Below are 13979 nucleotides of genomic sequence, written 5' to 3'. Positions count from 1 at the left end.
CTAACTGTAGTCTTTCTTTCCTAGCACAATTACAATTTAAGTAAATTCATGTTTATTTTGTTTGATAACCTCCTACTAACCTCTTAATCACAAAAAAAATATTTGAATTTCATGGGATCATTGGGAACTACCAGGAACTATACATCATCTCGAAATACTTTATACTATGATAAAAACTATTCTGTAACGACTATATCTTGTAAATGGCTGTTGAACGTGATTTTAACGACGTTTTAGACGATATTTTTGTGCATGAGGAAACTTCGCATAAAAATAGTTTTGAAGAGGGATTCAAGGCTGGTAAGGAGGCAGGGAACCCTGAAGGGTACCACTTGGGCTACCACAGAGGTGCTGAATTGGGGAGAGAACTAGGTAAGTGGTTTTTTTTTACCATTGATATACTTGATATTAGGACCGGGCTGTAAAAAATACTAGCTAATTAAAACCTGATATTAGAACTTAGTGGTGACAATCTTATCTCTCACACACATCTCATCATCTCAATCATCATGGTAATGCACATGTAAAAATTTCTATATATAAATATGAAATAGCTATAAGAAACAACACATGATTTAATGATATATAGAACTATGCCAAATAGTTAAATAGAAAGCTTATCATTATGACGATAGGTATTTTATTAAAAACAAGTACAGCAACAATAAGGTAAAAATGACAAACTAAAATTAATAACTAAACTTAAAAATTAATAAAAACTAAACTTAAAAATTACTATAAATCGCTGTCTATTGGCAGCATATTGTATCATTATTCTATTTTATTTACTGGTCTTGAACTCTATTCTAAAAATAATTTTATTCTTACACAGGATATTACTTAGGCACAGTGACACATCATTTAAATATAAACGAGAACTCAGAAACTAAGTATTCTGACAAAATATTGAACCAGCTGACCAAAGTAAAGGAACTCATTGACGCATTCCCTCACACTAACTCCGAGGACCATGATATATTGGACATGGCAGAGAAGATAAGGGCACAGTATAAGAAGACGTGTGCACTCTTGAAGATACCGTCGAATAATCCTTATGACGCTGGTGTATCGTTTTAGAATAATTTAGGTGAGTAATACTTGATTTGGAATTAGAATGCAGAAAAAATTATAAGTTATATCACATTGTTAGGATTCAATTAAAAAAATTGTTCCAAATTGTTAATTCCATGCAGACTAAGTCACAGGCAAAAGCTAGCTAGTTGTACAAAACTTAGAAATGGCACATATGCATAAACCCTCAGAGAGGCATACAAGAGGGATTTAAATAAAACAGGGCTCTACAAACTATGAGACTGCCAGTTTGGCCCAGAAATAGACACAAATACCATCCATGCAGCCCTTATATCAAAAAGATTGAAGTCTCCAGACTCAAATAATTGTATTTATTAATTCAGATTCATCGTCATGGACCCAACCATGCTAAAACTCCGCAACCACATAGACTCACTACTCTCCTACTTAACCCCCCTACTGCCGCTTGCCAACTGCCACATGGTTGAGTTCCTGACTCACAACCATTGGGAGACGCTCGTCCCGAAGGGGTTGAGGGAAACCCTGGATGATATGGACTTGGACCGGGCTGTTGGGGAGTTTTGGAATGTGCAGAGTGATGGGAGTGGTAAGTGTACAACAATTTATAATGAAAAACTACTGTTATACCACCAATTTTTCATTAAAACTAAAGACAAATTATATATTAGCCCCCTTATTCATAAACGTTTACTAAAGTTGACAAGCCGTTAATAATCGATTGTCCCTTTCCGACGTATTATGTTGTATGATGGAAAGGGACAAACAATTATTATCGGCTTGTCAACTTTAGTGAACGTTTATGAATAAGGGGGTAGGTATATGCAAAAGACTTCAATGAAGTAGAGTTAGACCAACAAAAGTCTGCAGCGATTTTGATACCCCACGCAGTGCAAGTGTTATTTACACGCCATTTCATAGAAGTTTGACGTTTAAAATGACACTTGCACTGCGTGGGCTATCAAAATCGCTCCAGACTTTTCTCGGTCTGACTCTAACAGATTGTTGTTTTCTGTTTAGTTACCACAAATGTCAAATAAAATAGTTGCCTTTGTAAAACAATAAAAAAAGAAACTAAATTAATCCTAGTTTCAAGTCTGAATGTTAGAAATTCACCATTTTTTTGGGTTTTAAAATTACGGGTTCGCAGACCATTCCACCGTGTCATCCCCCCCCGCAGGATTGGACACCATGCATTGTTATGGAAAACTCAACATTTTTGTAAACGTAATCATGATATATTATTCTTTGATAACTTTCCAGACAAATCACCTCTTGGTCTGTGGGTACTTACGGCACGCAAGCACTGTCTGTCAGTGAACGGCGATTACTGCTTGTCAGTAGAGCAACTAGAACAACGCATCAGAGACAGAGGCGGAGTGCTACCGCAGGAGATCCCGGTTAAGGAGTTCATGAACCCTAAGAAGAGTTATGAGGTTTGTTACATAATACAGATGTAGTGCATAATTGTTGTCCATCGTATTTTCTCGGAAACATTCGTATTTTTGAACAGCCTCCTAGCCTAGTCGATAGTGACCCTGCCTGCGAGGCAGGAGGTCCCGGGTTTGTATCCTGGTAAGGCCACTTATGTGTGTGTTCATCACAAATATTTGTTCCTGAGTTATGGATGTTTTCTATGTATATATGTACGTATTTACATATATGTGTATATTATATGTATCGTCGTCTAGTACCCACAACACAGGCCTCATTGAGATTGTGTTGCGGGTGCTAGATCCACAGGACTAGGTCGATCTGTGTAAAGATTGTGTTATAATATTTATTTATTGTTTTTTTGTCATGCTACTTCAGTCAACCTCAGTATTTTTTGTACCTAGACTGACTGAAATAACAAGACACGTTCGTACGTTTCCGTGAAAATACGATGGAAAACAAGTAATTATGTACCCGTTGTTATGAAAGCTTAAGCAAGTAGCGCTGTACTTTACGCGCCTATCCATTCCTGTCCAATTGCTTGGTCCAATATGCATTGCGTCTCACTCTCTCACTAATCAAAGTGTGAGACGCAAATAAACGACAAAGTTGAATACCATTGGTTAGACAAGTGGAATGCCACCCTAAATGCTCATTTAAATGATGCAAGAACTCGCATGCGAGTTTCATTACATTGCGGGTTTTGATCGGTCGGTTGAACAGGACGTAACCAACAGTCCGCAATGTAACTACAATCGCATGCGAGTTCGCGCAACGTCTAAATCAGCCCTTACTAAGATTTTTCTATCATTTATATTTCAGGTTCGCATTATGTCCCGCCTACTAGCCTCCTTACATAATATGGTGTCAGCTTCGTGCTCGGTAGAGGCCGGTGGAGGCCGCGGCCATCTACTGGTGACTGCCAGCCATGGTTGGTAATACTAGGGTTTTTATGGGACAATTATAACCTTGTAACCACTATAGAATTTTTAATCGAGCGTGCTCGTGTTGCCGGCGGTACAAAGTTACACGATTTATTGTCTTTATTTATTTATCAGACTGGCGAAATGAGATGGATATTGTATGACTGTATATCTTATATGTATATCAGACTACGTCGATTAAAAGGTTAAAACATGTGGTAGTTTCATCTTATGCACATCAGCATCACACAGTCGTAAATATTCGGGCTTGCAAATTCGGGAAATTTTAAAAACAACGCTAAATCGTGATAAACTGAATTATGCCAAAACATAAGGCGTTATATACAAAGTACATGTAGTGTGATGTAGTTGAGAAAAATGTATTTTTGGTATGAAAATATTGATACATTACAGGTTACAAGCTGCGCTGCCTCACGGTAGACTGCGACAGAACTAGTCTAGCCAGTGCTGAGGCGAGGGGCAAAATTATTCAGGTTTGTAACTCTAATACTGGCCTGAATAAAAAAATCCCTTTTGTAAACTGTCATGAAGAAAATTTAACATCTTGGCGACGGTTGTTAATTCAAAAATTTTTTATATACCCAGAAACAATGGCACGCCATATCCAACACGGGTTCCCGCGGCACGGAGCACCTCCACCGGTTCGCCCAACTATTCGTCACAGAGAACACTGATCTGGCGACAGTTGTGAAGGAAAGCTTTCCTGAGATCGCTCACAAGGATGTCAATGTGATGCTTACAGGTACAAACGTTGCATTATTATTTATTTATGTTGTACATTGAAACAATGGCCCGCCATATCCAACACCGGTTCCCGCGGCACGGAGCACCTCCACCGGTTCGCCCAACTGTTCGTCACAGAGAACACTGATCTGGCGACAGTTGTGAAGGAAAGCTTTCCTGAGATCGCACAAGAAGATGTCAATGTGATGCTTACAGGTATGAATGTTGGGTTATTATTTATGTTGTACATTGAAACAATAGCATGCCATATCTAACACCGGTTCCCGCGGCACGGAGCATCTCCACCGGTTCGCCCAGCTATTCGTCACAGAGAACACTGATCTGGCGACAGTTGTGAAGGAAAGCTTTCCTGAGATCGCTCACAAGGATGTCATTGTGATTCTTACAGGTATGAGTGTTGGGTTATTATTTATGTTGTACATTGTAACAATGGCACGCCATATCCAGCACCGGTTCCCGCGGCACTGAGCACCGCCACCGGTTCGCCCAACTATTCGTCACCGAGAACACTGATCTGGCGACAGTTGTGAAGGAAAGCTTTCCTGAGATCGCTCACAAGGATGTCAATGTGATGCTTACAGGTATGAAAGTTTGGTTGTGTGATGTCAGATCATTTATGGAGATATTTACCAATGTGAAACTACGAGTATCTGGAAAAGTAACTATTAAAATAAAAATCTTCTATATCTATTTATAAATAAAGAAATTTCAACATCAAAAGTAAATTATTAAAATTAATTTATGATTATTTCTTAGTTGTTGAAATAATTTACGTCCAAAAACAAAATCGAAGAGACAAGTTTTGTTTTCATCGTGTCATTTATCTGCCCGGCGACGTTATCAGGGCCTCTTTATCGTCTGTCGCCATGCCTATCACGTTCTAACAAGTTTGCAAGTGCGAAAGTTGACGCATGACAGGCGATAAAAACGTGACAATGCTATTGACGTCTTTAAAAACACAACTTTTTCTGTTTGTACGTATATACCGGGTGTGGCCTGTAACACGAGCAAATAATTAAAACATAGATTGTACTCCTCAAACGGTGACAATTTTGTTCAACAACTTTTAAAAATTATGAAGTATTTAGACTGCCTATTTTTCATACAAAATAAATATTTTCTTCAATGGACGCCATCGCCACGCCATATCATTGTGATTGACGTTGCTTGTCAAGTCTTAAACATAACAAAATTCGCAATACATTGCGTCTTAGAATAAACTTTAAAGTGTATTAAAAATCAAACCACAAGTTATTTTTAAAAGTCGCTGAACAAATGTTGGTCAGTATGAGGAGTACAACCTATAGTTTAATTGTTTGCTCATATTACAGGCCACACCCGGTAAATAAATAAAATAAATATTATAAGGACATTCTTATACAAATTGACTAAGCTCCACGGTAAGCTCAAGAAGGCTTGTGTTGTATGTCCCTACTATCCGTCGGAACAATAAATACAATTTGTCTGTATATGTGACATTTTCAAGCAAATTGTTGCTTACCTTATGGACGAAATTTGCATATATCTTCAAACGAAAACCTGTCAGAGCGTCCTAGGGGCCCACTGATTAACAGTCCGCCGGACGGTATCGGCCTGTCAGTTAGAACAAAATTTAGACAGTTCCGAACAACTGACAGGCCGATACCGTCCGGCGGACTGTTAATCAGTGGGTCCCTTTGGCTTGCCATTTGCGACCTTTTGCTTGAAAACGACACATAACCCTATCTGTCTACTTGTTTAGGCCTCCACACCTGCGGCGACCTAGGCCCGTCCTCCCTGCGAATATTCGCGTGCCAACCAACCACGAGTGCTGTATTCAACGTGCCATGTTGCTACCACCTCCTCAGCGAAGAGATAAAAGAGTCAACCTTATTCGATGACTTCCAGGGTGCAAGCGGAGCGGGGTTCCCCATGTCAGAGCATCTTAGAGGTATTTGATACTTAAGCCGACCACTGACTAACAGGCCACCGGACGGTATCAGCCTGTCAGTTGTTCGGAACTGTCAAAATTTTGTTCTAACTGACAGGCCGATACTGTCCGGCGGACTGTTAATCAGTGGGCCCCTTTATATCAGTGTTTTTAAACTGTAGATTGTGGGGGGTTGCGAAGCCTCTGCTAGCCTTAAAACAATGCGTAAGCGAAAAATTTCGTTCGTACTAAGGGGCTCACGCGATGTAAAAATTTGAAGGTATCGTCTTGGGTCGTCCCATTTGTTTTTCGTCAAGTTCTTAAAATAGTCCTATTTTGCTTTCGTCACTCGTTCGTTTCGCACTACATTCGTCACAATCGTCGGTGGCTTTCAATGTAGAATGAATGGCGAAAGCAGAATAGGACTAATTTAAGAACTTGATGAAAAACGAATGGGAGGACCCAAGACGATACCAATTTGAAAACACTGCTTATATGACAAGTACGACGTAACATTCGCTAGCGTGTGCGTAACTTAGTTCCTGTGCACCTCGCTTGTAGAATATGAGTGGGGTTAATAAAATAAATAGTTTTATCACGGAAAGAAGTTCTATAAGATTCTTACATACGGGTCACATAAGGGGTCAGTTTAGGTAATAGGTCCATGGTGTGCCTTTCGGCATATGTACTAAAATCAAAATACCGAAGAGTATCTATATATTGTATGTGTTAAAATAATAATAATAACAATATAGCTACACTTAACCATGCATCAAAGTAATATAAAAAATTAAAATATTATCCCGTAAGGCTCAAGGTCCTACCTATAGTACTTATTCAGTTCAATGAAATTTAAATCATATTCGATTGGAACAGAATTACTTTTGCTTTGTTTCGTTCAGTTTTTGAACAACGCAAAATCAACTCTATTTCCTACATTGTAGGTTCAAATTTCTGTGGCAAATTGTGCATTTTTCATTTATATGGCTAGGCCTTAGTAGGATACATCATTCAATACATAGAATAAGAATAATAATTATTTATATCCACACACATACAAGAAAACAAAAACGATAAAATAAAACAAACATAGTTTGACATTAATCGTTCTTATGTTATAAAACTTATAACATATGTACATACAAGTTTAGTACATAGAAGCGCTGGTGGCCTAGCAGTAAGAGTGTGCGACTTGCAATCTGGAGGTCGCGGGTTCAAACCCCGGCTCGTACCAGTGAGTTTTTCGGAACTTATGTACGAAATATCATTTGATATTTACCAGTCGTTTTTCGGTGAAGGAAAACATCGTGAGGAAACCGGACTAATCCCAATAAGGCCTAGTTTACCCTCTGGGTTGGAAGGTCAGATGGCAGTCGCTTTCGTAAAACTGGTGCCTACGTCAAATCATGGGATTAGTTGTCAAGCGGACCTCAGGCTCCCATGAGCCGTGGCAGAATGCCGGGATAACGCGAGGAAGGAGAGATGTTATAAAACTTATAAACAACCAATAGTGTGACAATAGGGATGGACTCAGCATTTGCTGTGTTACAGACAAGCTGTCACAGCGCTGGTTTTCAGTTCACCCCTAATTATACAGGGTCATTTTTGGACCGTTAGGCACTGATCCCACCGCGAGCTAGTAAGCTATGAGCTATCGGCTATAAACACGAACAAAAGATAAGCACTCCCGTGTAAACAAAAAAGAGACACGGCGATTTTTATAGTTACTCGCCCAGCGGTGAGCTATAAATATCGCCGTGTCTCTTTTATTTACACGGAAGTGCTTATCTTTTGTTCGTGTTTATAGCCGATAGCTCATAGCTTACTAGCTCGCGGTGGGACCAGTGCCTTAGCCATACATCAGGTTTAAGAATCTTTATTTCTCAAGAAGATATAACAAAACTTCACTTAAATGAGAAATTAATAAATTATACATGCATAATTAACATATTGTCACTATATTTAAAATATTGGCAACGCGCATGCGACACCTCTGGAGTTGCGGGCGCCGATAAAATACGGCAGCCGATTACTAAAGGGGGTTGCAAGCTGGCGTGTTATTATATAATAATACCTAATATAAAGGAATAAATAACATTCTATTCTTATATTGATAAAGTCTCGCAAATATGACACTTAAGCTTTTTTTTAAAGATGTTCAATGATGCTGAGTTACGTATTTCTATTGGTAGACTATTGTAGAGCTTCGGTCCTTCCCGAGTAAAATTTTTCTGACCAAACTGACTTGTTCGCGCTTTTGATAAGGCTAAATTGTTTGAGCGACGGCTGTCCCGTAGGCCTTTTTCGCTGTTAGTTAAGAATGTTATTTGTGAGTGTACTTTTTTATTTATTATTTTATAAATTAAGACACAGGTTTTATAAATATAGTTTTGTTTTAGTGTAAGTATTTTAGTATCGCTATATATTTTAGTTGTAGGTGTAAGATAATCATAATTGAATAATGTTTTTATTAATTTGTTTTGAGTTCGTTGTAATTTTTCTAAGTTGGTCTTAGCTGCACTTCCCCATATCTCTATAAGGTAGTCTAAGTGTGGTTGAATAAGGGCATTATACACTTGTTGACGGATTCGTCGTGGGACACAACCAGCCATTCGTCGCAGAGCACCTGTTAGCGAAATAATTTTGGTTTTTATTTTTTGTATATGTGATTGCCATGTTAGGCCGCTATCTAGTATGAGTCCTAAGTATTTTTCCTCTTTACTTTCCTTTAAAACCTAGCCGTTAATTGATAAGGAAATATTTCTTTTTATGTTTTTATTTTTGGCTGAGAAAACCATATAAGAAGTTTTTCCAGTATTAATAGTGAGTAAGTTGGCTTCAAACCACATGCTCAACGTATCCAGGTCAGATTGTGCCTGTATCAGGGTATCCTCGATTGAATTGCCATAGTAAAAAAGGCAGGTGTCATCGGCATATAAAGTAATGTCAGCTATTAGTCCGGCATCAGTTAAATCGTTAATATAGATTGTAAATAATAAAGGGCCTAAAATGGACCCTTGTGGCACTCCATAATTTAAGCTTCGGGATTTGCTGATGATATTTCCTAATTTGACTACCTGTTGTCTATCTGTTAGATATGATTCAAACATTTTATGGGCTGGACCTTTAATACCTATTCTATCTAATTTTTTTAACAGCAACGAATGGCTGACTGTGTCAAACGCCTTTTTTAGGTCTATAAAGACTCCAAGCACTATTTTCTTTTCATCAATATTACTTTTAATTTTTGTTATTAGGTCTACAGTAGCAGTCAATGTGTTGGATTTTTCTCGGAAGCCATATTGTTTGTCACTTATGTAGTTTATTGATTTTAAGTAGTTATTAAGGCGAGAATATAGAAGTTTTTCAACTATTTTAGACATGACTGGGAGGACCGATATAGGACGATAATTTTCTGATTCAGATTTCTTTCCCGATTTGTAAATCGGTGTAACTTTTGCAACTTTTAGTGTGTTAGGAAACTCTCCGATTTCAAAGCAGGCATTGAAACAGTCCTTCAGAAAATCTAAGATAAGTGGTTTAATACATTTAATAGTTTTAGTGTTAATGCCATCTATGCCCGCGCTAACATTTGAGTCTAGGTTGTCTATAATTATACTAATTTCTTTACTTGTGCAGGGGGGAATTACAGTCAGTTGTCTATCATTATTAGTTGTTAAAATATTTTGCAATAAGATAGTAGGTTTATCGTTATTTTTACTTATTATTTTTTCAGCCAAAGAGCTGCCTACTGTCGAAAAATACAGATTAAAATATTCACATATTTCTTTTCTATCAGAGATTGTGTTGTTATCTACGATTAACTTTGTCGGGCCTTCATTACATTTTATTTTGTTTAAAGCTAAGGTGTTAATTAGTTTCCACATGGTTTTGGGTTTTCCGTGACACTTTTGAAATTCTTTATAGTAATATTTGTTTTTTGCTGATTTGATGGCTGCACTTGTTCGGTTTCTCGCTTGCTTAAATTCATTCTTCAGGGCCTCGTTTTCTGGATCATTTTTTAGGGCGCTCCATAGCGAATTTCGTTTCGATATTCCGGTAATGATGTCTTTCCTAATCCAATCCTCCTGAGGTAGATTCTGTATTTTCTTCTTTATTATTTTATTTTGGTTTATGTTCTGAATTAAGTAGTCTTCTAGCACAGGATACTTATTTGGTGGGTTCATTAGCATGGAGTTTTGAAGACTCTTGTAAAGGTTTCCATAGTTGATGGCTTCATATTCTTCTGTTTTCTTTGGAACTGGTGCAGATTTTTTTAATTCAAGGTATAGTTGCCGATGGTCAGACAGTGAAGATTTAATTACTGCTACATGGAATTTTCGGTTTCTTAGATTTGTGCAGATGTGATCCAGGATTGTTTCCGTGGTGGGCGACTTGCGTGTGCAGTGTTCAGTATCCATTTTGTTTAGAAACTCATATCCAGTTTCTTCAATCATCTCTCTGTAAGCGGTAGTGGTAGCGTTTGTCTTGAGGATGTCGATGTTAAAGTCGCCAATCACGATTGCGTTGCGCATTTCCTCCAACTGCGTTGAATAGGCCTCTAGAAAATCATCCAGTCTGGTATCTCCTGGTTTGTATATGACTCCGATGTCAAGTGACATTTTATTCAGATGGATCCACAGGTAGTTATTCCCTCCATGGTAAAGGTTTTTTGTGACAGTGTATTGTAGAGAGTTAGATACGTATATTAAGACTCCTCCACCTCTGTGGTCATTTCTGTAGTTACAGATGTGGGTATAGTTGGGCAGGTGCAGTATATTGACATCGTCTTCCGTTCTGATCCAGGTCTCTGTCAGTAGTATTAGATGCACAGTTTTAGGTATAATTTGTAGAATGCATTTTAGTTCTTCGAATTTCCCTGGTGCCATAATACTGCGCATGTTTGCATAAAAAATGTTTAGTGAAGGTGAGGTGCTCGGTAAACTGCTGTAATCACTTGTTAGTTGGTATGATATTGGGTTGGCTTCATCGTTATGAATAGCTTGTGTTTCACATGTCTTAGGTTCTTGTCTCTCATGCTGCTGTATGATTTTTATCTTGGCTTTTTGTTGTAAAGTAGTTTGGTCATCCTTGCAAAAATTTTTTTTCATAGAGTTCGGGAAGGTTGATAATTGCTATAGATCTGTGTCTTTATTTTCCAGTCTATTTGTGTTTTTGTTTATTAAAAAATTTAATATTCCTGGTTTTACAACTCCTTCTGAACTATTCGATATTTTGTGTGGCGGTAATTGTGTAGCACGAGTTTTGTTTTTCTTTGCTGCTTGTGCTATGTGGTCAGGTTTGTTCTGTGAGTCGCTTTCTGGTGACATATACAGGTTTCTTTTTTTACTGTTGGTAGCGTCTGTTTTTTGACCGAGTATTATTAGTTTATCATACTTTATGATAGCTTTGTTACCTTTGTCTTTTTCAATTTTTAACTGTTCCTGCAGCTCCCTCCTCTTCTCTAAGATATTTTTTGGAAAGTCTTCCTTGATGTAATATTGTGTGTCATTGAGCATTCTTTTATTTTTGAGCAATTTAATCTTTGTGCCGAGCGTTGTAAAGGTTACAACTATGGGACGAGGTCTGTCCTTCTTTATACCTAGTCGTTTGACTACTTGAATGTCCTTGGAGCCCAGCTGAAGGTCCAGGTGTTCTTCTATAAACTGAATAATCTTGTTCTCTAGTTCCAAATATGATTTTTCATTTTCATCCATTCCGAAAAATACTAAGTTTCTTTCTCTGAACTGTTTTTCGAGGATATATAATCTTTTCTCCTGAGTATCCACTGTTTCCTTTAGAAGGTCATATTTTCCCTCCAATAGGTCCAGTTTTTCATCGAGAATTTTGTTGAAATTTTGCGTTACCTGCTCGGTTACTTTTGCTCCATTGTTTTCGATCGTTGCTTTTTGCTCGCTGAGTTCAGTTTGTATATTGTTAAGTTTTTCCAGTATTTCATTCATTTTTTCCATTTTTAGCTTGTTTTTTGTTTACCAAAATAGATTGATAAGGAATTGACACGGCGGCGTTTACATAGACGGTGGCGTCATATGCGGCAAGCAGCAGAACTAACTTGTAGGAACTGTCACTACGATGTTTGTCGAATGCAGCGAGTAGCGGAAACCATTTCACGTAGACAGTAGTGACGCTGGTGGTTTTTGCCGAAACTAGTTTCACGTAGACAGAGGCGACCTTTGTGGTTAATTAGAGCTGTCGGTAAAGCAGGAGGTACTACTTCTACTCTCCACCAGATGTCGGTGCAATTTCCCGTTATTTTGTTTGTATGAGTTGATAGTTTTTATGTAGATTTCTAGGTTATTACTATGCTTGATCCCTTTATTGGACACTTTAGGATGCTAAGTTCAATTGTTATCGATAAGGCAGGAGATTTTATTGCGTAATGTTGGCACTTCACTGCACTATAACACCTTGTTAGCTTATAATAGTCACTGTAAACTTGGAAGGTTATTTGTTTATGTCCGCACTAATCCTTGGTTTTCACTTTGTACTGTTAATTTATTTTGTCCATTGTGGTCCACTTTCAGCTTTTAACACCATTTTGATCGTAAAAACGTGAGAAATCTATTTAAAACTTATAGTAAAACAGGGAGCTGTTGTTGACAGCGGCACTGCTAGTGTTGCCAAAAATATAAAATACATTCATTCATTCTTCAGTTGTTGACTTTGACTATGGCTGTGGTTTGACTGTTGTCTTTAATTCTAGGTTTCACGCTGGGCCGTAACGCGCGTATGTTGTCCGCGCAGTCTTTAGAGCGGGTGGCAGCGAAGCGACAACTGCCGGCACGCAGCTTATTATACCGCGCTATGTTGCAGGTAAGTCCTATAGTAGGAACGTAAAAATAAAAATAAAAAATGTTCATTTCCACAAGGTTTTCTTTTTAATTCGCTTGTCTCGCCCGGGAATCGAACACTAGATTTTTTTTTTTATTTTTTTTTTCTTAGACCAATTTTTTATTCAAGAGATTTTATCCTGAATAGTTACCCCATCAATTAGTGGAATAAAACAGTGAGTATTTATTTTTGAATTTAATCGGTGGGATTCCCTGGCGAAATTTTGAATGCAGTTTTGTTTCTTTAAGAAAAAAAAATGTTTCCTTTAAATAAAATGAGCTAACTTTAGGTTTTAAGGCACTTTTCATACAGGGCCCATACATTTTTCCACATTGTATGTTGTCAGTAAAGATGTATGATTTATCTTATCTTTATTACAAGATTAACGCAAAATTATCCTATTTTTTGTTCCAGGCAATAATAAAGAAGCATAAACCCGACTTCGTATTAACAGAAGGCAGACTGAAGCGAGTAGGAGCTAAAAGCCGAAACTTCGAAGAGTACTTCAAAATAGCCGATTCCATCTTGAAATTAGACCTTGTTCACACTTTGCCCGCAGATTCTTTGACAGTAGCGGATTGTCAGTGGAAGCATATGGTTTTATTTTATTTAATAAGATTATGTTTAGCTCAGGTAATAGAGAGTTTGATATTATTCGATAGATTACTGTTTTTGAAAGAGAATGGTTTTAATAATACGTTTTTGGTTAAGCTGTTTGATCCTGTGTTGTCGCCGCGATGTCATAGTATTGTAGCTATCAGATGAAATATATATTTTTATTATAAATGAGTATTATTATTTTTCTCTAACGTTAAATTATAATCTGAAAATAATACGACAATAAGACAAACTCAGCTTCCTCACCGCCAATAGAGTGCATCAGGATTTCTGGTAAGGATCATCAGAAATACAAAAGAGATGCACGAGATGTAGTACATACATGATGTGCCGACATGTTGTGCCGACCCCACATAACGTGGGATACGGGCAGGGAGAAGAAGAAGAGAGTACATAATAGTGTTGGTATGGCTAGATTGGAAGTAACT

At 37.7% G+C, this 13979-nt stretch overlaps 2 protein-coding genes across 2 annotated transcripts; one reads left to right on the top strand and one right to left on the bottom strand.

The window, feature by feature from the left end:
• Nucleotides 1-945: 945 nt before the first annotated feature.
• Nucleotides 946-13714, top strand: LOC134671445 (probable methyltransferase-like protein 25). The gene is made up of 9 exons (XM_063529303.1): nt 946-1087; nt 1416-1639; nt 2314-2486; nt 3307-3415; nt 3822-3901; nt 4014-4170; nt 5914-6102; nt 12806-12915; nt 13348-13714. The coding sequence occupies exons 2-9, from the start codon at nt 1426-1428 to the stop codon at nt 13696-13698; spliced, it is 1383 nt and encodes a 460-aa protein (XP_063385373.1). The 5' UTR covers nt 946-1087; nt 1416-1425; the 3' UTR covers nt 13699-13714.
• Nucleotides 11217-12297, bottom strand: LOC134671541 (uncharacterized). The gene has a single exon (XM_063529401.1). It carries the CDS (start codon nt 12051-12053, stop codon nt 11217-11219), a length of 837 nt encoding a protein of 278 aa, XP_063385471.1. The 5' UTR covers nt 12054-12297.
• Nucleotides 13715-13979: the final 265 nt, after the last annotated feature.

Source organism: Cydia fagiglandana, chromosome 15 (assembly GCF_963556715.1).
Source record: "Cydia fagiglandana chromosome 15, ilCydFagi1.1, whole genome shotgun sequence".
NCBI lineage: Eukaryota > Metazoa > Arthropoda > Insecta > Lepidoptera > Tortricidae > Cydia > Cydia fagiglandana.
This window is presented reverse-complemented; position numbering and strand designations above follow the sequence as displayed.